The 25,629-nt window shown below is 38.3% G+C and overlaps 1 protein-coding gene across 13 annotated transcripts in view; it reads right to left on the bottom strand.

Moving 5' to 3' along the window:
* The window catches only part of LRRFIP2 (LRR binding FLII interacting protein 2), a 111,438-nt gene that overhangs the window by 18,003 nt on the left and 67,806 nt on the right, over window positions 1–25,629 (bottom strand). For 7 of the 13 annotated variants that reach the window (XR_012644548.1, XM_074988171.1, XM_074988176.1 and 4 more), the window contains 10 exons: window positions 25,179–25,226; window positions 25,024–25,080; window positions 21,713–21,781; window positions 19,530–19,643; window positions 16,997–17,041; window positions 15,749–15,862; window positions 15,169–15,240; window positions 5,245–5,415; window positions 3,890–3,982; window positions 1,131–1,223 (listed from right to left, as the gene is read on the bottom strand). Coding sequence is in view for 12 of the 13 variants with exons in the window: in XM_074988171.1 (XP_074844272.1) it covers window positions 1,131–1,223; window positions 3,890–3,982; window positions 5,245–5,415; window positions 15,169–15,240; window positions 15,749–15,862; window positions 16,997–17,041; window positions 19,530–19,643; window positions 21,713–21,781; window positions 25,024–25,080; window positions 25,179–25,226 (876 nt within the window). In the remaining variant the exon portion in view is untranslated. The remainder of the gene's footprint in view (window positions 1–1,130; window positions 1,224–3,889; window positions 3,983–5,244; window positions 5,416–15,168; window positions 15,241–15,748; window positions 15,863–16,996; window positions 17,042–19,529; window positions 19,644–21,712; window positions 21,782–25,023; window positions 25,081–25,178; window positions 25,227–25,629) is intronic. The other 6 variants (XM_074988178.1, XM_074988179.1, XM_074988182.1 and 3 more) reach the window with 4 other exon arrangements.

The following is a 25,629-nucleotide window of genomic DNA, read 5'->3' as shown; positions in this document are numbered from 1 at the left end:
CCCCCACCTTGAGTTACGCGAAATTCAAATTAGGCCTGGTTCCTCAGAAACGTAATTCTCGCATAACTCGGGGGTTTACTGTAGTATATTTGATTAAATATTTCTTTCCACACAATGTTTTCAGAGTGAAAACCGTGGACTACTTAAGTAAATGACAGACAAGTAGTATGTGCCTATATTAACTAACTGCATGCTTCTTACATATTGAAGGCATATGGCCATAAAACCAACCCTGACATGTGGGACTGATCTATAGCTAGGCTTCTTTAACATGATTTTATAAGAGTCATTTTATTTTAAAAAGACAATGCTTTTCTGACTAGCTCTAACAAGAGTAAGTCTGTGTCTATACTCACCTGGAAAGTCAATGGCTGATATGCAATTTTAGGTACGCCAGCTGCGCATCTAAAATTGACTTTTCAGCCATCTACTTCCATGCCTGTCTTCAAGGCATAAAGCTGACAGGAGCACTCCTTCTATAAACCTTCCTTAATCCTCACAGCTCACAAGAAGTTCTGGGGTCGACATTGACCCCAGAATGCAGTTACACACATGCGCAAAATGGCACCACGGAAGACCGAACCTGAGCAGTCAATCTTTTGTAGCCAGTGTAGATGTCGGCTCAATGTCATGAGCACTCATATTCCTCCTTTCTTAATATGAAATGTATAAAATGTTGCTTAATGCACATAAAATATAGTAAATTCAGAAACCAAAATGACCATACTAAGTCATATTTTCAAAACAGGATAGGTGTCTGTATATTTTTCATCATCTCCTTGATGTATTAGGCATTGGCTCCTGCTAGCTGTATGACAACTCACTAGATGGATCTTATGGTTTTATCTTAGTATGGCCAATCGCATATACTTAACCAGTTTCTCAGGAAAAAAAAATGTAATTTTTCTGTTTCCTGCACTGTACATGTAAGTGAAATTAAGAAACATGAAGGAGAGCTCCTTTCTTTGTTCCAGTGGGGGAGACTATGTCAGAAATATCAGGCTGCAAGTGTGGTTAAATGGCTAAAATGTGCGTAGCCTTTGTTCCTTTGGACTGTCCAAAATCTTCTAACAATACCATTCTAAGTCAATGATGCTATTTTCCCTCCCATCCCCGTATTAGTTTCATACCCCAATTTTTTTATCTTTCCAATTAATTGTCTCCTGGAGGTCAAACACCTCTCTGGTTATGGAGTCTATTTTCTGCTGCATGCGTTGATTCTCCTGTAGTAAATGGGAGAAGGGAAAGAATATAAGAGGAAAAAGACAAGTAGAGGAAACAAACAGAAAAAGGTAATTAAATAGTATAAAAAAAATCAACCAAAGAGTTTGTAAGGATGAGATTTTAAAAGCATAGGTGGCATCTTAGGCTAAATACGACAACTTTCCTTTTCAATCACACAAGGATATTGTAACTAACTTTATTTACACACTGTTATGTGGAGTTGCAATTATCAGTTATTTTGTATCTGTACAAGCTGTATCTGAGCTTTTCCATTATAGTATGTTCCATATAGTTTGTGAGTAATAATCTTTCTAGAGAAAGAATACATTCATTATAGTTTTTCTGCAGAGATAAGAACCTACCTAAATCTGTAAATCCGACAACAGAAATGGGAACACACAAACCTGTAGGGGAACACTTTAACCTCCTTGGACATTCAGTAATGTAAAGGGATTTAAAAGTAGCCATTCTTCTACAAAAGCATTTTACCTCAAGACCAGAAATGGAGACATGTGAATTGGAATTAATTTGCAAATTTGACACATTTAATCTCAGCCTTAACAGGGATCTCCACTTTCTTATATATTACAAGGACAATTTCACTACCTTTGATACTTGCAGGAATGGAGCACATTCTACTTAATTACTTCATCAACCTTTCCCCTACCCTGCTATATAAACCCTGGATTTTATTTTTCCTACTCCAATCATCTGAAAAAGTAGGTTTTACTCACAAAAGCTCATGATCTAATACATTTGTTAGTCTCTAAGCTGCTACATGACTGCTTGTCATTTTGTACTGTGGCAGAGTCAGTCTCACTCCTGGGCCCCAGGTCCTCTGTTTAGCATGCTGGCCCCACCATATGAACTCCGTTACCCTTGCTGGGGCAGGAGGCAGTCTGGGTGGGGAGCTGGGCCTCACCCACTTGTTCCAGGTTCCGGCCCAGGGACCCTGGACAGCCGCTATCAGTGAGGGCTGACTCCCATCGCCCTTGCCCCTGCAGCTATGTGCTCACATTATGCACATAATTCAACACAACCAGTAGGGGTCCCTTGAGCAGAAAGAACTTATTTTTGGCACAGGCACCTCTTCCACTTCCAGGTACTGTGGCAGCGTGAGGCCAGGAAAAGAGAGGCAGGAATAAAAACAGAGCGGAGTCAGAGTTGACAAGCAAAGTGGGAGCAGCTGAGGAGTAGGCTGCCCTAAATCAATTAGGGCCAGTTGATCCTACTCAAGGCTACCTTTATAAGCCCTTCTCCACGCAGGGCAAGGAGGAGGGTGTTAAGTCTCCTTACTTCTCCTCACTCGCCTCCCAAACGCTCCTTAACCACCCTCCTCTTGCCGTGTGTTGAGTTATGTGCATAATGCCAGCACTTAGGAAAGAACTGAAATGAATATCTAAATAACCTGCAAGAGTGGGTGTCCTGTGGCCCCCATTTTGTGATGTATCCACGTGCATGTAGTGAATAGTAACACTTGTGTGCTGTTTCACTTTGTGGAAGTTAATAATCTGAACATCCTTGTGAGGCAGTTATAATATTGTAATAAAGATTAAAAAACGCTCAATCAGAAAGGTTCAGTCTAAGGCAGAAGTAGTAAGTAAAAGAACCAGAGTTATCAGACACAGGACATACGTGCTCTCCGTGCTTAGTTCACTACACACGGAGAACTGGCTCAGCTCCTGGCCAGAGGTCATAAAGGCTCCATGTATCAGTCTTAGCACTATAAGTTGCATGCCCATCAGTATCATATCCTCCCCATTGTCCAATATTAAGTCTTTGAGTGTCACAGGACCCAAAAGACCAACCCAGGTAAGTGGCAGGGTACTGGAGGAACTTAAGGGGTTGGGGGGCGGGGAGAACTTTCAGATGTTACACCCATTTCAAATTGTCAATAATATTTCTAATTAAAAGAGCTGGAAGCTTAGGAGTTTTCTTAAATTAAATCTGAGATTAGCTCTCACATCCCCTGGACTTACAATTTAACATGAGGTTTACAGACAAAATGATGTCACTGGATTTGAGAGCCAGTACCATGCCAAGTGAAAACAATACATTCATGTATAACTGCACAAAGTAAGCCACAATACAATCCTACTCATTTAACATTCACAAATACTGAAATCTTCGCCCTCCCCCCCACCGCTTTAAAAAAGCAAAATGAAACAAAACAAAGCAAAACAAATTTCTTGGAAACAAAGTTCAAGCCACTTCAACTTGCTGTCTGGGTTTGGGATGACTGCCAAATATTTTGGTGTGATAGTGGGAGTTCAAGTTACAGAAAACTGCCAGTCCTTTAATCCATGCTTCTTGCATACAGACATTAGACTTGTGTTCACACAAATTAAAAATAAAAAAGGTCTGCAATTAGAGTTTTTAAAAGTATTTTACAATATTCAATAAAAATTTTTTAAAGTTTCACAGCAACATTTCTAATTTTTAATAAATTAATAAAAATCATCCTAAAGGAACTCAAAATGCCGATTGGATAAATTTATGTTCCTGTCTGTATAACTACACTTTATGTTACTCACGAAATAAAGCTGATATTTGTGTCTACTTTGTAAACGGGAAATAGATACATGTCCAAATTTGATATAATCTATCAAAATGAAAGACCTCCTATACTTCTGTAAGTATAGCAATATATTAAATGTGTACAAACCTCTATTAGTTCATCTCTCTGACGAAGGCCCTCCTTAAGTTCATCCATCTTATGCTGTAGAATATTGCACATGTGTTTCTGCCTTTCCAGTTCCTATATTAAACAAATATTAGTTAAGGAGCTAATGCTTTATTGTAAGTTTTACACATATGTTTTCAATGTAAAGTTACAATAAACATGTTAGGAACACAAGAATACCCACAAATATCAGTCTTAGCAATGCTTTCCAGTCACAGTTCAGACTCCTTACCAGTTAGCATTTATATGTTCAGGGTTTGAGTAGTTTTCCAGACACTAAGTAGCCAGACAACCAAACTGATTAGCTGCGATTGTAGGCAACCCTTCTGGGGCCTAGGGTTATTACATTTTTGGGGCCTCTGAGGAGGCCCCAAAAATGAGGATTTCAGAGTGCAGGAGAGGGCTGTGGGGTGAGGCAAGAGAGAGAGGGGTGTGGGAGGGACTTCAATTAGGGATGCATGATTTGGGGTAGGGCTGAGGATGAGGCATCTGGAGTACAAGGAGAGTGGGGGTCCAGACTGGGCCCAAGGGGCTTGGAGTGGCAGATGACTGGGGTGGAGGTGCAGGGTCTGGGTAGGAAAGGGGCACAGGGCAGGAGGTGGGGTTGTAGGATCTGGTGGGGAGTTAGGGAGAAGGAGGGAGCTCAGGATTGGAGCAGCGGGTTGGAGTGTGATGCACTTACTGGAGTAGCCCCCCTTTGATGAAGTAGTCATTGGAAGGTGGCTCTGAGTAAGGCAGTACCATGCTTACCTGAAGGCACTGCCCACCACAGCTCCCACTGTTCGCAAGACTGGGGCAATACAAAGCTTCCCAGCACTTGTAGCTCCAGCACAGCAGACAGAGTTTGGGAACACAGGGTGGCAGCACAGGGACCCATGTTGCTCCCCACCCCACAAACAGAGGCTAGAACGCAGTGACTTTTTGTGGTTAATGGGGCCCTGCAAATAGATCTGCACTTTGGCAGCCCAGAAACCTTTTTGCAGGGCCACCTTAAGAGGTTTGCAGCCTCTTAAGTACTGTTAATCCCACCCTGTCGGCAGCTCAACCAAAAAGGTGTAAATGCAATGAGCTGGTTAGAAACCAAATGGATTATTGAATCAGGACAATGCTTCTTTGTATTAGACTTTCTAGTTATTTTTGAAAAAATTGGGAGCTTGACCTTTGCAGAAAGGAGAAATTCTCTCCTGCGGTACACATACACTTCAACAGAATATTAATATTTTCTACCATGATGTGGATTCTCTACCATATCTACTTAAAAATAATCTCAATATTCAAGGTAGGTAATGACCATAAGTTCTGACTTTTATAATATACCTTAAAACATATAACAATACCTTTGACTTCTCTTCATTTTCCCTGTAGAACTCTGCCATCTGCTCTTCCCTTTCCTCGATAATGTCCTTTAGTGTATCTACTTGATAAATCAAATTATTTTTCTCATTATCTAGCTGAGCATTGGAAACCATAGCTTTCTTATACTTCTCTTCAACTTCAGCTAGTGAATCCTGCATAAATGATATAAAAAGGATTAATTTGTCTTATGCACTAGTGCAAATGCTACATGTACACAGAATACAAAAACAGCTTATATTTGCTTTGAACTAAAATCATACCAACATTCACGAAGTACTGTTTGTGGTCTTTCTTTAGAGATAAATTAAATTATAGTAGGTTTTGACTGCAGGTAGTGTTAACTGCAATCCCACAAATTACAAAAAAACTTGTTCACCTGTGCCAGCTCCAAAACTTACACTTACTATTAACTTAGAACTTACTATTATGTCTAACTTCGGAACTATTATAAGAACTATTTTCCCCTTAACTATGCATTTCTTTGTTTTTGTCCTCGTACGTCACAGCCACAACATTTGTTCAGTGTTTCCATGCATCAATATTCTTAAGAATTCAGTAAAATTACTCCACTGATAAGAGCTGCAATGATTAATCACCTAAAAGTATGAAAGAAAATCGTTCAGTAATCATGAGTGATTTTAATGGATACATTTATTTTAGTATTTAAAAATCAGATACTTTAACATCTGACCTTTACTACAATCACTTAAAATTGCTTATTGCTAGGTAGCTTAGAACCTGAGTTATAATGTGGTCACAGACAGACATTTTAGTAACCATCCCAAGTGGCTCTGAAGATGAGAAAGTTACTGCACAAGGTGAGTAACTGAGGCTCTTTGAAATGGTTGTCCTATGGGTATTCCACCTAGGTGTTATGGCACCGCTGTGCCATAGTCAGAGAATTACAGCAGCTGTGCCCTCAGCCAGCTGTGCATGCAGAGCAGCCAGCAGGTGCTGAATGCAATGGCTACTATACGTGTACAGCCTGCCAATCTCACTGTTGCTTCTCTGTCTGGAAGAGAGAATGCTTAGAAGCAGAAGGGAGGAAGGGTGAATGGTGGAGCACCCACAGGGACAACCATCTTAAAGAACCTCAGCTAGGCTATGTCTACACTACAGTGATCCTTCAAAAGAAGCCCTGCTAGAAGAGCTCTTCCAAAAGGACTTCTTTCAAAAGAGTACGTCCACACATAAAAAAGTGGCTCAAAAGAGTGATCTGCTCTTTCGAAAGACAGCATCCACACATCCCCCACTTTGTTGAAAGAATGGGCCAGAGAGCGAAAAATCAGCCGCCATGAGAAATACTCTTTTCACAAAAAGGGCCTGCAGAGTGTCTACACACATTTTCTTTCAAAAGAAGTTTTCAAAAGAAGGCGTTTTTCCTGAAACAGGCGTAGAAGACCACTTTTGACAGGAGCACTGCATACTTTCAATTTAATTTCGAAAGAACACTTTTTGTGTGCAGACACTCCACTGGATATTTCAAAACAGACCCTTCTTTAAAAAAAAGTTTCAAAAGAACTTGCTAGATGTGGCCTTACTGAACAAGGTGAATAACTTTCTCGTCTCCAGAGCCACTTTTGATGATTACTAAAAATGTCTGTGACCATATTAAAACTCAGGTTCTAACCTACATAAAAAAAAAAAAAAGCACTTTCAAGTGATTGTAGTAATGTTCAGGTGTTAAAGTATCTGATTTTTCAAGGAGAACCTGTGGGTGCTCCACCAAGGTGATTATAGAGCCGCCCCCTTGGCTGGTGCAGGGAGCTTCAGATGCTATCATCTTATAGTAGGTAATCTGATGTGGCCAAACTGAGTATCTGTGTCCGAATTTGTTTCAATGACACAATGTTGCGTAAATATGTGTGCATGGATACCCAAGTACGCGCTCTATAAGTATCCTGTATTGGGACGTTTCAAAGAAAAGCTGTGCATGCAGCCATTAGTTTGGTGGAGCTGGCCTGTACAGTTAGTTGGTGGGGGCTCTTTGTTGGAAATAGAAATATCATAGCTAGATGAATGAATCCCAATATCGACTTGGATAGTCTTTGCTTTGATATAGGCACACCCCTAGACCTCTCTGCAAAAGACACAAAAATCTATATCTGTTTTCCTGAAAGGCTTTGTTCTTTGTAGATTAAAGACCATCGCCCTGCCAACATCTACTGTGTGCACAAGCGCCTCTTTTTGGTTCAAGTGAGGTTTGGGGGAAAACAGTGGTAAGTATGAGGTAGGTACTTGGGAAAGAACTTAGGGTGTAGACAGAGAACATCCCTGCCTTTGTGAAACATAGTACGGGAGGGTTCAACATGAGGATTGGGTCCATCCCAATTCTCCACCCTTCACGGGGACAAGATGGAATACTATATATCTGAGGTATTAAGAATGCCACTTTCATAGACAGATGGAAGAATGAACACATTGCTATGGGCTCGAATGGTTTTCTGATGAGAACCAGCAATACTAGATTCAATTCCAAAGCTGGGGTAGGGGGCTTGTTTGGTGCATACAAGTTTTGCAGAAGGTCTACTAGTTTCATAATGGCCTGTGCTCTTTGCAATGGTGGAGAGGCTGTGGCCATTTGCAGTCCAGATCTGAATTCTAACTGTTGCTCTGGAGTTAGCATATCCTTTTGGAGGTTCAGCTGTAGGTTGAGCTCATTGAAGAGGGCGTGCTGAGTATTCTCTACTGTACATTTTCTAGCATTCTGTTGTCTATGTACAAGTCTGAACTGATGGTGTTTCTACCAATTCATTTTCTAGCATTCTGTTGTCTATGTACAAGTCTGAACTGATGGTGTTTCTACCAATTCCACTTTCTGAAGGAGACTATTTCACAAACACAGTTTCACTATTGGATCCAGAAGCCCTGTGCTGAAGAAACACCATACCTCAAGCACATTTCCTAGGACAAAACTTCCAAATGCCATACTGAATTAGAACAGCAGTTTCTGGAAGAAATTGGTAGCTAGATCCCTAAAATAATCATATGTGGATAAACCGATTAAATTTGCAGAATATAATAGTTTTTGAGCATGATGAAAAATCATGAATTTGTTTTTACCACATTCTCTGATATGTATGACTTCAAAGTGGAAGTCGGACATATCAGAAAAAGGAGAGGTCATGCAAAATAAAAATTACATGTAAGAAAATTTTTGTGTCTCTCCATACCCTGGGACATAGGAATCAGTAACCACGTATTACAGTCAGAATACAGATGAAAGGTATATACACCTATATATAAAGGTACTTCTCATTTTAGATTAAGAGTAGTATAAAAAACTTCAGCTGAGGTCACTATGACAATTTTGCAATGAATGGTGAAAGCACTAATTGTTGAAAACCAAGTGTCTATCCTGCCAATCTCATCAACAGCAGCTCTTATCTCCTCTGCTTATGAGGTGGCAGCTCCATTAACTGAGTGTGCATTGAGTCTATGACAGATAAATTTATGAGCCTTCGGCTATGTCTACACTAAAAGCATCTGTCGACAAAAAAATCTCCACAGAACCTCTGTTGACAAATTGCATCTACACACAGCTTGCTTTATCGACAAAGAACTGCGAGACTGCACTGCACTCTGTTGCCAAGAAAGTGGAATGGCAGTTCTGCAAAGAGGGCTGTCTGGCAACCAGAAGTCCTCTCTGTCGACAGAACTGGGCCACTGCACTTCTGTCAACAGATTGTTATGCCTCAAATTTTTGAGGGATAATACTGTCGAGGCAAATGCAGAGTTCTGTTGAGACTGTTGACATAATGCTTTAAGTTCGCAGATGCTCCCTGAGATGGGTCGACAGAAGGCCCCTTCTGGCAACAAAACTCTTTAATGTAGACACAGCCTTAGTGTCTTTTTGTGCCCATTGAAAGAACAATTTTATAACATTCCTTAGTGACATCTAATACAGTTGTAAAGACCATAGTATTTCCAAAGCATGCATAGATAGCGTGGGGAGAAGGGGACAGAAGCCTAATGAATGGATATAAAAAAAGAATAGCCATGAGTAGAATGCCTGCAAACTGTACGGAAATTAATGAAAAACATGGCGATATAGGAGTTCATACTATATATCACCTCTGTCACCCCTCAAAAAACTACCCAGCAACAGACAAAAATAAAGAGGAATTTAGGAGATGAAAAACATCTTTTAGAAAATTAAATATAAAATTCTACTGAGGAAAATACAAAGAGGTAAAATCAAGTGCAAAAAAAATATGAGGCAGGCCAAAAAGAACATGACCAAATAGCAAAAGACAAACTCATGGTAAAAATGTTCTTAAGTACATCAGAAGCAAGATGACCACCAATCAGTGGGACCACAGGATGACTCAAATGCTAAAGAAGCACTCAAGGAAAACCAAACTGTTTAACTGGGTAAGCTCAATTAATTCTTTGCATCAGTCTTCACTGCGGACCATGTGAGGAAGATTCCCACAGCTGAACTTCTTTTTTTTATATGAGAAATCTGAGGAACTGTTCCAGATTGAAGTATCAAAGATGATTTTGGAATAAACTGAAAAACGAACAGTAATAAGTCATGTGGACCAGATGATAGTTACCAAAGGGTTCTGATGTAACTGCAGAATTACTGACTGTGGTATCTTACCTACTGCTTAAACTAGTTTTTGTACCAGATGACTGGTGGATAGTTAATGTAATGCCTATTTTTAACAAAGTCTCCAATGGCAATCCCGGCAATTGCAGGGCAATAAGCCTAGATTTAGTAGCAGTTGAAACTATAGTAAAGAATAAAATTATCAGAAACATACATTAACACAGTATGTTGGGGGGAGAATCCACAGAAGTTTTCTAAAGGGAAATCATGCTTTGCTAAATCTATTAGAATTCTCCAAGAATGTTAACCACGTAGACAAGGCTGAGACAGTGGACACAATACACTTGGTCTTTCAGAAAGCCTTTGACAAGCTGCTTAAGAGCCTTTGGTGAGGAAAAGTAAGTAGTCACTGGATAAGAGTGAAGGTAACCTAATACATTAGAACATGTTGTACTCTGTAGGTAGATACCAGGGATGACAGTAACACATTTCTTACACATACTGTCACGGTAAAAGCTTCCCTGGGGAGGGGGACCTCAGGTCAGGGGGTTGGGGAGCTTCAATATGATAGCACCTGTAGAACTTGAATGGTAGGGGCTGGGGACCCAGGGAGTTATGACCCGAGGGGGAGTTTGGAAGTAGCCCAGGGATAGCTGAGTCTGCATGTTGCAGCCTGGATCCCTGCTGACTCTAGTGGCAGACCACTCTGCTGCTGGTAGGGACCTGGATCAGGGCGCAGTGAAGTGGGTGGGCCTGTAACCCCCTCCCCAATCCATGAGGGGCAGTCTCCTCACCACCCTCACCACACACTATTGTAGGCACATGCCTGTGTTTGTCCTCCCGCCATCCTACTAGGAGGCCCATCCACTTGCTGCCACACCCTGCGCTAGGGCCTGTGCTTGTACTGCGAACCCTTTGGAGAGGAAGATGATGTCTGTATCTCTGCACGTTTATTCATGAGGTTGATGGATTTCCACTTCATATGGCTACATTCAATGCCTTGCATGGTGACAAGTATCAGAGGAGTAGCCGTGTTAGTCTGTATCCGCAAAAACAACAGGAAGTCCTGTGGCACCTTACTGATTAACAGATTTATTGGAGCATAAGCTTTTGTGGGCAAAGACCCACTTCATCAGGTGCATTGGACAAAGTCAGTCTTTGCCCATGAAAGCTTATGCTCCAATAACTTTGTTTGTCTATGAAGTGCCACAGGACTTCTCATTGTTTTTGCAGATAAAGACTTTGATACTTGTCACCATGCAAGGCACTGAATGGCACTTGAACCCTTTGTTGCCCCACCCTTCACTAGGGTCTGGGTTCTACTGTGAACCCTTTGCTTCCCTGCACTAGGGCCTGGCTTGTATTGTGAACTCCTTTTCTGCCCCACCCTGAGCCACAATCTGGGCCTACACTGTGGAAACTATTTGTGGCCTCACCCTGAGAGGCCCTGGGCCTGTCTGTTTCATTGGCCTGATTACAGGCCTGAGCCCTGGGACTAGTGTGGTTAAGACTTATTTCCATACGCAACAGTGCGGTGAGGCAGAGCTCCTTTGGAGTCGGAAGAAACACTCCCTAAGTCCAACTGGCATACACAATTAAAGAGATCATAAGCAATTTCACACCAAAGAGCTGCTTGGCCAGATGGGGAGAACTGATTGGCTGCAGCAGCTGGAAACAGCTGACAAGGCTGTCCATGCAGTAGCTGATTGGTTACTGAAAGATTTCTTCTGCACACTCAGTTTCAAAATGTAAAATAAAATAAGTTTATCCTGGAGATCACCGACCTGATTTTCCATCTCAGCTCAGTAGACAGAGAAGCTTGCCTAGACACGTATTCACAAGGCAAGTGGTTCCAGCAGATATTTTCTATGGAAACATACCACTTAAGTGAGCTATGCAATGCATGAAATAGCACAATCACCTTGTTTGTTCTATTGTGTTACTAGTTTCAGTTGCCAGGAGAAAGTGCAAAGAAACTCAGAGATATTGTGGCTCAGTGGACTGTGTCATCAAAAGTCACAGGCACCAGATGACGGGTATTTAATGGGCTCTGAATACAGGAAGATTCAAAAAAATCCATCTTCTGAAATAGATTCTAGGGATGTAACTGCTCTATACCAAGCTGATCACAAACTCATGTTGTTGAATCCATCTCGTGGTCTGAAGAGAGTCACAGACTATTTTCCTTGTTGGGAAAATGTGTCAATGTGTCATCCGAATTATATTAGAGCTGAAATACTCTGGGAGCTGATGACAATCTAAAAGACATTACAACAAATAGGAAGTAGACCTTGAGTTTAACAAAACATGTTTCCTCCTGGTAATATCTCCCAAGCCTGTGCTATGGCTTCAGTCCAGAATTTCATCTTCCTGCCTGTGGGACTCAAGTCCTTGACTGGACAAAAGCCACCCTCTCTCCTGAAGGGCACAAAAAAATCTTTAAATGAAAGGTTCCCCTTTCTCCAGAATAGAAACATGGAGGGTGGCTTCTACAGGCAGCAGAGCCTGTACAGCTAATCATATCACAGATGTGTTGGTCAGGTCCAGAGATAATATCAACTGGAAAGAATTATGGAAGAAAATATTCTGAGAATTCTCAGGGGGAATGAGCTGGAAAATAGAAATAAGACTATGGCATTTCAAAAAGGCGAATGGGGAATTCATCTCAACTTTTAGCTGAAGTATAACGGTGGGAGGCAACATAAATTAGTCAGGCTCATCTGAATAGGTCAATGTACACAACTGTGCACTTGTAGAGTTACATCCAAGAGCTGAAAAGCCTGGAAAAGATGTAAGGATTGCCCTTGGAGTAAACTGGTGGCAGAAGCCACATACAACTAAGGCAGACTGGGTGGAAACACAATCTGAACATTGCCTATCTCGATTTTAAATTTTTAAAATTTGTATATTTTCAATATTATAAAATGTGTATAATTTTTAAAAATGTGTATATTTCTCAGCTATTCCAGAGATCTTGAAGGGCAAGCACCAGCGGTAGAAACAGAAAAAGGTGGGCTGGAAATACTGGAAAGGTAAGCCTGTGAATTGGAAAGCTGGAATTGTTTCCAGGCAGCTCTGAAAGACAACAAACAGAAAACTGCTAGGCAGATACTGAGAAAATAAGATAATTTTCCTGTTTGGAGAAAGAGAGCTACAGAGAACCATTACTTTACAGCTGGAGGACGCATAAACAGAGAACACTGAACAAGGAAGAATTTCTCAAGACTACATTTTTTCAGTATGGAAAAGGGGGGAAAAATGGCTCTGCACCAGAACCAAAGCTGTAAGAAGGGACCAGTAGTAATAAGAGCAGCACATATTAGGGGATAGGAACTTGTAAGAAAGAGGCTATAACATATAAAGTTATTGACAATATTGCAAATATTTCAAAATATTTATGAAAATATTCAGAATTATATAATAAATATGGTGACTATATTTTAGTGATCTGCAGGTCATGATCATGCCCCTGAAAAAACATCCATTATTATACAACTATACTCTTAGACTGGTGCTTAAGTATCATAAAAATAGGTTCGTTAATCTTTTAAAATTACAGTAGCAATAACAGAAATCCACTTTCTAAATCTGATGTCAGCCAAGCAAAGCTTCTAGAATGTTAATTTCTAATATAGCTTGTGCTTTACTGTAAATCAACAGCAATCATCACATTATCACAAACAAAACATTCCTAATGATTCATACCTTCAATTATGAGATGCAGATAAGCATGCATGTTTATTAGCGTTAAGCCAGTTTCAAAAATATTTAATCAGGTGCAATGCACTGTTAACACAAAAGGTATTTTTCAAGTTGTTAAATGACAAACAAAGGCTTGTGGATGCAAAGTATTTTGATAAGATTAAGAAAACGGAGGACTTTTAAACTGGATATTTTGACAGTTAAATGAGAACTCTATATTTTCATTTCAACCTGTAGTTAACCTGCAGATATATTTATTAGACAATTTCATCTGTGTCTACCATAATATGAATTCTTAAATATTGTCCAGATCTGCCCCCATTAAGGAAATTAATAAGTCTGCATCAAGGATTCAGTAAGCTACAAGAAAAAAAAGTGTTTTGACCATTTACTATAAGGTGCATCAATAAACTAATATCAAAGAGACACAAATTGTATACTTCATCAGAGCCTTAAAACAGCTGTTCTGCTAGTTTATTTACTCATTTTCTGAAAGGGATGTGTGCTAGCAAAGAACGATGAAATGCTGACTTTAAAATGTGTGACTTATCTTTTATCAGAACATATTTGTATTCTGTATAAATTCCTCCTCAAGAAGGCTAATACACAAAACCAAAAAACATTAATTTTTAAATGTGGTTTAGGCAAGGTTACAATCCCACTTTGTCATTAAGAGGATCTTCCATGGGTGTTAAATGTGTGCACAAGCACAACAGAAAAATTACAATTAAGAGCTCTTCATATTTAAATATAAGTATTTGCAAGAAATTTGAATACAGGCATCTGGATAAGAATATTCTGGAAAAGAGATCATATTCTCATCTGCATCCAGCTTTTTTTGGGCAAAGCTGAGAAAGGGGAAGGGGGGGCTTCAGAATGTAAATTCATTGCTAGTTATTTTTAAAATAAATTAGTTGGAGAGAAAATAAAGATAAGAATACCAGTAACTAAAGCAAACGGAGAAAGCACATGTACTTTAATATTAAGCAACATAGTGTTAACAATAAATACTTTAAAAAACCCTAGCACTGTAAAATGTGATTTAGGTAAGATTATATGCTTGGGAGTAGAGGCCTTACACCTTTAGTTCTTTAAGTCTCTGCATCTTTCGTGATAGTAACCTAATAATGGGCCATAAAGGCTTCATTTACTCATGAATCTAATACACTTGATACAGAATGTATTTTTTTAAAACAAAAATTGGATTTTTTTTTTTACTATAACATTTTCTGATATTTATAAGTTTAATTCCTGACTATTTCCTGGGTTATTTGATTTATTCTATCTTTTTAATAGACTGTATTAATGATTAATATGCATTTATAGTCTATTAAAATACTAAATCCTATATTAGGCTTCAATTTGTCTTCAACTTAGTGGCACTTGATATGAACATGGTACATGCTTAATTCTATCTTAATGTGTGATGAATAAATAATTTTCAATCTACAGGGAACTAGTATAGTTTAGTAATTTACATTTGCAGAAAACTGATCCATCCTATGCACTGCAGGTTAAGCACATGCTTCAGAGTAAAGATAAAATAAATCTAGTTAGTAAAGCTATGTGCAGTTAGTGGGACTGATGAAATCTTCATTACCAATGTATGTCCATACAGAATGCATGCTTGGGAGGTGAGCCCTTATACCTTTAGTTCTTTAAGTCCCTGCATGTATCTCCCCTCTACATCTTGTATCTGGTCCTTAAGATCATAGATATCCTGTAGGACATAGGAATGAACCATTGCATAAAAGAGGGGAAATAGTTTACATATGAAAAAATATCTGAATAATACAGCACTTTAACCTTGCATATCTTTCACTCACATGGCAAAGACTGCAGAATAAAATATACAAAACCTATTTAACACACAAATAGAAAAAACCCTCATATCAGTGAGGAAAAAATCTATTTTGTTATGCAAACTTTGTTTGAAAACCATTAGTATTAAAACTACTCAGTCCCATTTCTTAAATCAATCCAATGATTACTAAAGTTATTAAATTAAAATATGTTTCATTACATAGCTTTCAGTGCCACTACATTTACACATGTACACAGTATCAGTGACATACCACACACGCATCTATTTTTTCTCACCATCATTAAAACAGCAACTTACATTTTATTTTTCTAAGCAAATAAGCACAAATCCCATCTCCCTTTCTACTTCCCCATCATATTAAACATAAACCCTGCAACATTTTCAAATCACTAGAACAGTTTACCCGTAATTCACTTAATGAAACGTCGGGATCCACCAAACTGCTTGTATCTCCACTTCCTCGTCTGGATGAATTCCCACTCAGAGGAGTTGTACTTGCTGAATTGCGAGATGCCGGCTTAAAAAAAAAGAATAAACTATATCAGGATTCACACTGCAGTATTTCCTGGGGCGGTATTCTCCCACTTTGTGATGTCTCATATTTTTCATAATAAAATTACTTGATAATTAGAAACAGCACTGACAATGTATAATTAAAAAATCCTTTTTTTCACCTGACTTAAAATTCTGTAATTTAGTTTAAACCTTGGTCTGGTGACTCCATATGCTTGCTATAATAAAGGATTTTTTTTTGCTGATAAGACATTTACAACACACTTTGGTTAGGTGATGTGAGAGAGAAAAGAAAAACCAGAATAAAATATCTTATTGATTATCAATTATCCTATTTTTATGTAACAGAATTTGAACCCCTATGTACATCTTGCTAGTGGGCTTGTAATTTTGCAGAAATTTCAACTTTTCCATGATTTTATAGTCATTGTAATACTTTCCACATAAAGATTTGTAGCAATGTCTGCAACAGCAATTAAAACAAACTGTGTTTTTCCAGTCCTGTCCCCTTCAAATTCAAACTCCCTGATAGATGGAGGTGAACTGAATATAAAAAAAGTTCCTTTAAAAGATATTCTCCCTTCTTATGGGAAATAAAAGGATGGGAATAAGAATGTTCTACATAGCTTTATATGGCTTTACATAGAACCATATAAGTATCCTTTTGCAAATTAACACCACTGAAGTGAAAGGATGAACCTCTCTAGTCTGGCATCCTCAGGACCTGACTGGTGCCAAATGAGAGAATTTGACAAACCATGGGAGGTCAACATTATCTAGCAGCATTATCAACCATTCCACTGCTTAGTGGGCTGTTAGAAGACATTTAGGGGTAAATTATAGCTAAATAACACAAAACAAAGAGCCATAAACAAGCTTCACGGAACCACAGGAAACATAGCCACAACCATGATAAGTAGTCATAGGGCTAACTAAAATCTTGACAGATTATGGATGTTGCCAGATCAGAGAGTTCCAACCTTCATTAGGATACAAACACTACTAAAACAAGTACCATATAAACTTTTGGAGATATTTTAACAATAACTATAATTAAAGAAGAAAATTTACTCTTAATCATCTTTTTAAAGAAGAAAATTTACTATCAATCATCTTTTTAAATTTAAAACAAACTTACCCTTGTGTAAATTTCAGAAAACTGTTTGTCACACTTCTCTTCCAGCTAGAGAAAGAAAATAAAAGTGATAAATATTAATTTTGTGACTTGGATCAGCTGTAACACTTTTATTTTTACCAAGCATAAAAAGGTGAACATAATCCATAAGATTGCAAAGAAGAGATACCTGAGCCACAAAACTTGATTGTTTGGCCTAAAATAAAAGTTATTTTAACTGTAGTATTTACAAATAACTAATATTTACAATTAAAAAATAACCCTTCAGAAATTTTAGATACATCGGGTTAAAGACTCTTAATACTACAAAACTGAGAAAAAATTATTTTCATTTGAAATCACAGCATTACTGTGATTGAGATGGTAAGTAAAACTGCAAATGCTAACCTCTTCCAAAGTCTGGTTTAGATCACAAGTAAAATCAGTTTGAGTGTCTTAATTTAGCCACCAGAAAACACCTCCATAACATAGTACACAACATTATTTGGTAGAAATGGCAGTCACATCAATAGATAAATAACTGAGCTTGAAGAAGACACAAAGAGGATTAATTATTTTCAATAGCTTACAACTTATTTCAAGCAATTTTTAACTAATCAAGTTTAACCAGAAATACACACTGAGAAAGTCTAGATCTAGGGAACATTTAATTATTCAGAGACTTACTTCAACATTTTCTTCAGTCAAAAACCCAAATTAAGTTTACAATTACAAATCTATATATTTTTAATAAAGAGAAGTAGCTTCCCCAGAGTAACTTATCCATTAATTGTCTTCAATAAAATATCTGATTTTTTTGCCCTAAACTAATGGAGAAGCAGAAGGAGGATTTCACTTCATGCAGACGCTAAGTTCATACAATTTTGAAGACATCAGTTCTTTGTGTCTTACACTCTTTCCTTTTTTCATTTCCACTGCAGTTTGTTACTACTTGAAGAAGATAGCTATTATTGAGAACGATCAGTAGACTATTAACTGGTAAACTGTGTTCCCTGTGAGCTGAGCACTTGGGGTGGCTGCTCAGGGGAGATTCAGGTGCCATCCTGCTGATTAGCACAATGCCCACAGAGGGCAGAATGTGTGTCTATCGGTGGTGCACATCCACATATGCCTTGGTACACAAAACAAAATTTATTCCTCCCGTGGATGGAAAAAATTAGAGGGAACACTGCTGGGAACTCTCAGATAGCTGTAACTTGCAACTTCTTTTTCCTAAGATCAACTATGGACCTGCACTACATCATTTGAACCCAATCTTCCCTACAGAGTATCAACCAGAATATTTTTATTATGACCATAAAAACAAGAATTAAGATTCCATTCCGACAACAGCAATTCCAGTAAATGAAAGAATAATTCTATTAACCATTCACACCATACTGTCACTTCCTCTTAGCAGAGGATACTAATATCAGTGTGACTACTGGAAGAATTACTAGCTTAAATTTCAATTTGAGAAAGAACATACACTGCAACTGACAATAAGCCATTTTCTGGACATAAAATGCACACAGAGATGATGAATCACATACATGGTGGTGACTATAATATTGCACTATTGTTTTTAGTCTAAACAGAAAAAAACCCTGCTAACTTCAAGTGTAGTTCTAAGTTACTGTACAACTGATATTGGGCAGAATAGCTGTTAATTGCGTCTGAATGATTCAGCAAATACACCAGATGAAGGAGAGATGTTTAGCACCAGTAAAATATTTTTTGTAGTGAATTCTTCCTTCAGTTAAAGAGGATTAACTAAGGTTGGAAGTTGTCCCTGCAACTGGAATTCTGTCAATGCCCCAAAAGGAACAGAATACAGCTTATACTCACAACCGTGTCTCAACCTTTTTCTTTGTGGTCACTAACGCAAGCAGATACTGAAATACTCAAGGAATAAGATTTGTAGAGCAAGAGGATACCAGCTTTGCACAGTCAGTTTTTATTTTAGACCAAAACCTCTGTTCACTCTCAAAAGCTGTTCAGGCTTATTATATAAAGGACATTCAGACATTGCACTCAGATACCCATGTATTTATAGCATGCAGTGTTGCTGTAGCCATGCTGGTCCAAGAATAGTCGAAACACAAGGTCACAGGGGTAATGTCTTTTTCTGTACCAACTTCAGTTGGCGGGAGAGATGAACTTTCAAATTTAGACCAACCTCTTCTCACGGTATGCACAACACCCATACAAAAACATGCGTGAAGTGTGGAGTATTATAGTTCATGATTAGATATTATACACAACACAATTAGGTTGTTATAAACTCTGGTATATCTCAGGCAAAAAACCAAAACCATTTACTGAACTGTGTTAGAGAAGTAGCATTCCAAGACACAAAAGATTTGTCGTTTATGGTTACTTTCTAATAAGATTATTGGCAGTTTAATAAACGAAACTCATTCACTATTGAGTAAATTCTACTATTCTACGGTTATTTTGCTTTTTCAGGCAGCTACTTATTTTTCAGTAAGATAAGGAAACACCACCAGTAAGCCCACTGTACTCACTACAATGTCATAACATGCATTACACTCACACTATTTAAATCTGGGATACTGGCATCATCCACATCAGAAACAATGCTCCCCCTGCGATTGGAACGACTAAAATAATCAGCCGCAGTTTCACTTTGATCAGAAAAATCAGCTGACTTCAAAGCCAGATTTAAAAAAAAGACAAAGAAACAGATTAACGAAGGGCAGAATTGAAGACAACAAAAGCCCTTTCCACAGTAATTTATAAGTACATTTCAAAAGAAATAAAATTAAAAATATCAACTACTGCAATTTGCTCTTGGAATGTATAAAGTTTAATAATGACACTACAATTCCTCCTCTTACTATTTGATCATTTAATTGTTCTTAATTGAAGACTTACACGTTTATTGGTTGTATGCACACAATACCAATAACATTTTTTCAAAAAAGAATGTGTCTGAGATCTACTACTTCTTTCCTTGTGACTTTTCAACAATGTATATTATTAGAACAAGTTATAGTTATCCATGTTGCAATATGTGGCTAGAGCCTGGCACTGATACAAATTTTTTATCCACAGATATAGATATTTGTGGGCATAAATCCGTATCTGTGGGGCTCTATCAGGAATAGCAGTGGCAAAAGCAGCAGTTGGCCTGCCCACCACGTCCAGAAGCCAGCATCCTGCACTGGCAGCTCCTCCAGCCCTGCTCACTGTGGTGGGCAGCAGGTTCACCAGCCATCTAGGTGGACTAGCAACAGACAGCAATGAAAAAACACACTTTACCAGTGAATTTCAAAGACCACCCAATACCTTTATCCATGCAGTCCCAGATGCTCAACCTTGGACTCCTTACTCAGTTTCACTTTCCCTCTCAGATTCCCAATCTTCTTGCCCAACCAGTCCCATGGTCCAACTGGGCTTCTCCCGAAGTCCCCGTCCTCATATTTCAGTTCCCTACTTGATCCATCACCACTCCACAGCACCCAATCTGAATTATACTGTCCTACTCTCAGGCTTGTTAACAGTCTCCTCTGGTACAGTTCTGATTCATGCTCCCTCACCATATTCAAGTTGGCTCACTTCCTCCTTCATGCTGCCTGGGTTTATCAGAATGACCATTAGAAGTACAGGAGACACACACACTCTTTCTGTGTCCAACATCATAGCAGATCACAACAGCCAGGAGCAACAGAAGTAGAGAAAGTCCTGCTCGTTCCCTGCAGCCCTTGGTTGTAGTATGGACTCCTCTGAGAATTTAGCTGCTTAACTGCAAAATTAAACTGCAGCAAGGGAGGTTGAGGTTGGACATTAGGAAAAAGTGCTTAACTGTCAGGGTGGTCAAATACTGGAATGAATTGCCTAGGGAGGTTGTGGAATCTCCATCTCTGGAGATATTTAAGAACAGGTTAGATAAATGTCTGTCAGGGATGGTCTACACAGTATTTGGTCCTGCCCTGAGGGCAGGGGGCTGGACTCAATGACCTCTCAAGGTCCCTTTCAGTCCTAGTATTCTATGAAAAGTCTGTATTGAGCATGTGTAAAATGAGATTTTTTTTTCCCCCATAGGACTATAACCTGGACAAATTTGTTGGCTTTTCACAGGAACAGAAAAAAACATTTTGCTGTTACAACAGCCAACCCCTGCCAAATTTCAAATCCCTACTCCAAAACAGGGAGCTTCTAGAGCTTCTCAACAAATGATATTTTTTTAAACTTTGCAAAACCATGTATTTTTGTTTTGTTCAAATTTAAATATTCACCCAGAGGCAGGTTTCTGGGATGGAAAATTTCAGTCTAAAATGATAAAATCTGGCAAAGTTACAAGCAACAGAAAATATGGCCTTATATTTGAGGTTGTCAAACATTATCTCCCATTGTAAATGGCGCTCTATCATTACATTGCTTTAAAAATTTCCTTTACTTTTTTTTCTTTTTTTTAAGAAGAGATTAGCTCAAAATAAAGTACTTCAAAAATATTCACATGATAAGTCAAGTGCCTTATTTGAGCTGCATTATAAAACATATATAGAGATGCCATACAACTCTGGGCAAGTAACAATGAACTTCAAGAAAACACAACTCAGGCCAATTGGTGCACAAAAGTTCAACGTTTTATTTTCTGTCTCTCACAAGCATCCCTTCTTATCTGTGGAATAGCATGTGCTATAGTAGAAGTAATTAGGGATCTTTAAAAAAAAATTAAGAGCGCATCTGACAATTGCATGCAACCCTTCTCACCATGCTATCACTCCACGCTCGGATGGCACGATTAGATGATGTGGTACTCCCTGTTTCATTGTCTGTAAACTACAAAGATTAAAATTCATGTATTTGCAGCTCGTTAACAGCAGTCTAAATAATTTCTATGTTGAAATAAGTAATTCATGGAATGTCAGTGAATAAGGCACACATACTATGGGAAACAAATTTAAATAAATTATGTTTGCAACCTTGAAAAGTGAACGACAACGAAAGAGTAAAATTAAGTCAAAATGCTGGATTATTAACTATGAACTCAACATTCACTGACCAGATAATTTTCAAAAAGAACAAAAATCAATGGATGCAAAAATATTATGGATTTAATATATACATATATAATATATAATAAAAATCTCATCCTCCCAAAATCAAACATAATGGCCTACAAGAAGCAGACAACGGGATCTAAAATGGGTATCCCAATCATAATGGTGACCTGAAAAAGAAATAAATTCACCTTACTGCTTTGTTTCTCTATGATGTACAAAAAGGGACCAATTTTTATTTATTTATATTTTTTACTCATTTAAAAATCAGAAATGTAGGTCTTGTCTATTATGATGGGTAAGACCATCACAATAACACATGCTGACAACAGCAGAGTGTCTAAGGTGTCCAAATGTCCTAATTAAGCAAGTCCTCTACCAAAACCAAGAAGATGTCAGACTTGAAATTTAGTATTTCTAACTTAAAAAGTAATTTAAAAACCCATTTTTAAAAGCCCAAATTAAACCTACTTGATTTCTAGCTTGATATATTTTAAAAAACCATAAAGATATAATTTTTCCCCTTTACCCAATCGTTTACAGGTCACTTTTAACACTTGCTTTGCCAGGAACTGGAAGTTTTGCTACCCAGAGATATACTCAGGGGGTAGGGAATTGGTTGGGGTTATTGTTTTAAGCAGATGATATTTTTGGATGCATGGGTAAATAAAATAGAACACATTAGCACTTAGAAAAACACTGAAGAAAACCAAATTGATGGACCCTGAATTTGCATGTCATAAAAAGTCCCCTCCCCCTTCCCACTGCAGTGACCCACAGAAAAAAAAAAAAATCAAGTGTGGGTCGTGCACAACTCCACAGGGGTGGGAGGTATGAACATGAAGAGGCTCAGGGTTTCTCCCCCACAATGAGGCAAGTTGGCGCTTATGGCTCCAGCCCTTTGGGAAATGGTGTGGAAGCTCTAAGTGAGGCCAGAAGTGAAGGGTTAAGGGTGTAGGAATGATGAATTTGGGCAGCAGCACTGGGCTGGCTGCACGGTATGGCTTTGGACTGGATGCAAGATATCTGAAGTGTGGGGTAGGCATGGAACTGAGGCAAAAGGCTGGGGTGTGGGATGTAAAAGGAAGTTTCAATCTGGGGTATGGGGTTAGGGTCCATGTGAGGATGCATTCTCAGGGAGGAAGTTAGGGTGTTGGAGGAGGTTCCAACCTGAGGAGGAGGATTCGGGGAGTAAACTCTGACCTGGCAGTGCTCACTTGAGACCGCTCCCAGTCAGTGGCACAACACGGCTAAGGCAAGCATCCTGCCTTCCCTAGCTCCACAGTGTTCCTGGAAGTGGCTGCCATATCCTGCTCCTACCCAGGTGGAGTAATCAGGGGACTCTTTATGGTGCATATTGCCATGCCAACGGGCTCTGCCCCCATGGCTCCCACTGGGTGCAGTTGCCAACCAAAGGGAGCTGTGAAGCCAGCACTGGGAACAAAGGCATCACACAGAGCTTCCCTGATCTCTCCTTTGCATATGGGCCTCGGGGACACGTCAGGGCTTCCAGCTCTCCAGCACAGAGATTTGCCATATGCCAGAGGCATATCATAAATCATTAATCAAATTCTGCTTTTGGTTTTACTCTTGAAAGTCCACTGACCATTTCTGCACAATTTTTGTAAGAATTTAACATGCCATAGGTAACATTTTTATAAAAGTCATATTGATGTAGTAAATTTGAAATTAAAAAGAGATTTATTTAATTTATAATTTTTCAGCGTTCTAGTTACTATTGAAGGTTTTGTTTAAAAAAAAAAACAAAAAAACACACCACACACCTCTTCGCCTTGTCCCAGTTTTCTCTAGCTACAGTGAAACTTTAATCTTGCAGAAGTAAAGTCTAACACTAAAATAACTGGTGTTCTGAAATTGATAGCATGACAGGACATCTTTACTTTGGACCAAAAAGATACATAATTTAAAGCTCCGAAGTCTTACTTAAAGTTAAAATATCAATAACTTTTCTTAGCATATTTTAATCAAACAACCACTTCTCTAGATCTTTATATGGCCTTCATCACCACAGTATCTGAGAACCTGCCAAAGGAAAAAAGAACACGATTCTCTCCCTCCTTCCCATTGCTTGTAGTAAAGGAAGTAGTACTTTTAGCAAGGGCTATGTTTTAAGCCTCATTTAATTGGACCTTTTCCCCTCAACTTTCAATTATGGAAGAACTGCTTAGTGTTAAATAGTTGATGTAATTTTTTGAAAGGCCAAGGATTTCTTTATATTAACAACTATAATGTACGAAAGGCAACAGATAACACACTCTACCTTTCTGCTTCAAGCCCAATTTCATTCCAATCTGTACTATGTCATATGATGTTCTAGCACATCAAGCAGTAACATATCCAATATACCACTGAAAGTTGTAATGGTCCATAGAGAAATGTTTCTGATTTCACTGGAAATGAGATACATTTAACTTTGACAATGTGGATACCAGTTTACCTGCTTATGTCAGGCTTTGCTAGCCTACTTCCTTTCTGAAGCAAAGGAATTCTCTCAATCTCTAAATATCAGAAAAATGGGATATCTGTTTCTTACAACGTGCAGACACCAACCTACACCACATTTCTTCCTTATAAAAATATCTCTTTCAACACAAAGGCAATGATTCTGTCACTCCTCTGCTCCAGCTACTATACTAAGGTTTAGATTTGACAACACCGTCTTTCAGTTTCTGGCTAATTTTCTTGAAGTGACACCTCATAATGATGGAGTTCTATACATGTGCTCTATTTCAAAATTTTAAATCCATATCATTCATTTTCAACTTTAAATCTTTTTTTTAAAGGAACACTTTATACAGCAACTTCTACATTTGAACTGTTAGATCAAATAGTCTCTTAAAATTAATATAGCTGCTTTACATTACTTTTTCTGTAGCTGAAACAAAAATAGTTCATGTAGTTGACGTTAGATGGCTCTATAGTGCAAATGCATACTATGATTATTGTGAATTAGTCAAGAAAAAAAAAACACCACAAAATCATGCAAGAGGGCTCACCCACCACAGGACTACTTCGAGCTGAGCTTGCTCTTGAAGAATAAGAACTGTATTCAGATGGCTAAATACAAATGTCATGAAGGAGAAAAAAGATTTTACAATTTTCCATCATCTTTACATTAATAACAAAAGTTTTCAGAAAAGATTAATTAGACTTACAGTGTGAGACTTATATGAGCTATATAATCCATCACCACACAATGATGCCTGTGAAACCAAAAATGGATCACTATATATACGTAGTGTCAAAGTAATTAAAATGTGACAACCTCGAATCATACAAGGTAATTTTACTTCTGTGCAATATAACTTCACCCTTATAATCAAGTTTTATGCATTTTCCACCAAAAGATGTACTTTTGGAAGGTGGAGAGGGTCTAATTTATATTTTCTCTTTGTCACCACTGCCTCCCGCTATGCAGGGAATACTCTCTTTCAGAGGAAATTTGACTATTCTGTTAAAAGGGCATGGTCAGATTTAAAAAATCTTTAACTACGATTAAAACTGAAAATTTAAAGTGCAATACAATATCATTTATACCATTTTATCTTTTTTGATTTTCACTCAGCTTTAACAATGAAACTAGACAAGAGTTTCCCTGAAGATGCT

This window comes from Carettochelys insculpta, chromosome 2, assembly GCF_033958435.1.
Source record: "Carettochelys insculpta isolate YL-2023 chromosome 2, ASM3395843v1, whole genome shotgun sequence".
In the NCBI taxonomy this organism is placed as follows: Eukaryota; Metazoa; Chordata; order Testudines; family Carettochelyidae; genus Carettochelys; species Carettochelys insculpta.
This window is presented reverse-complemented; position numbering and strand designations above follow the sequence as displayed.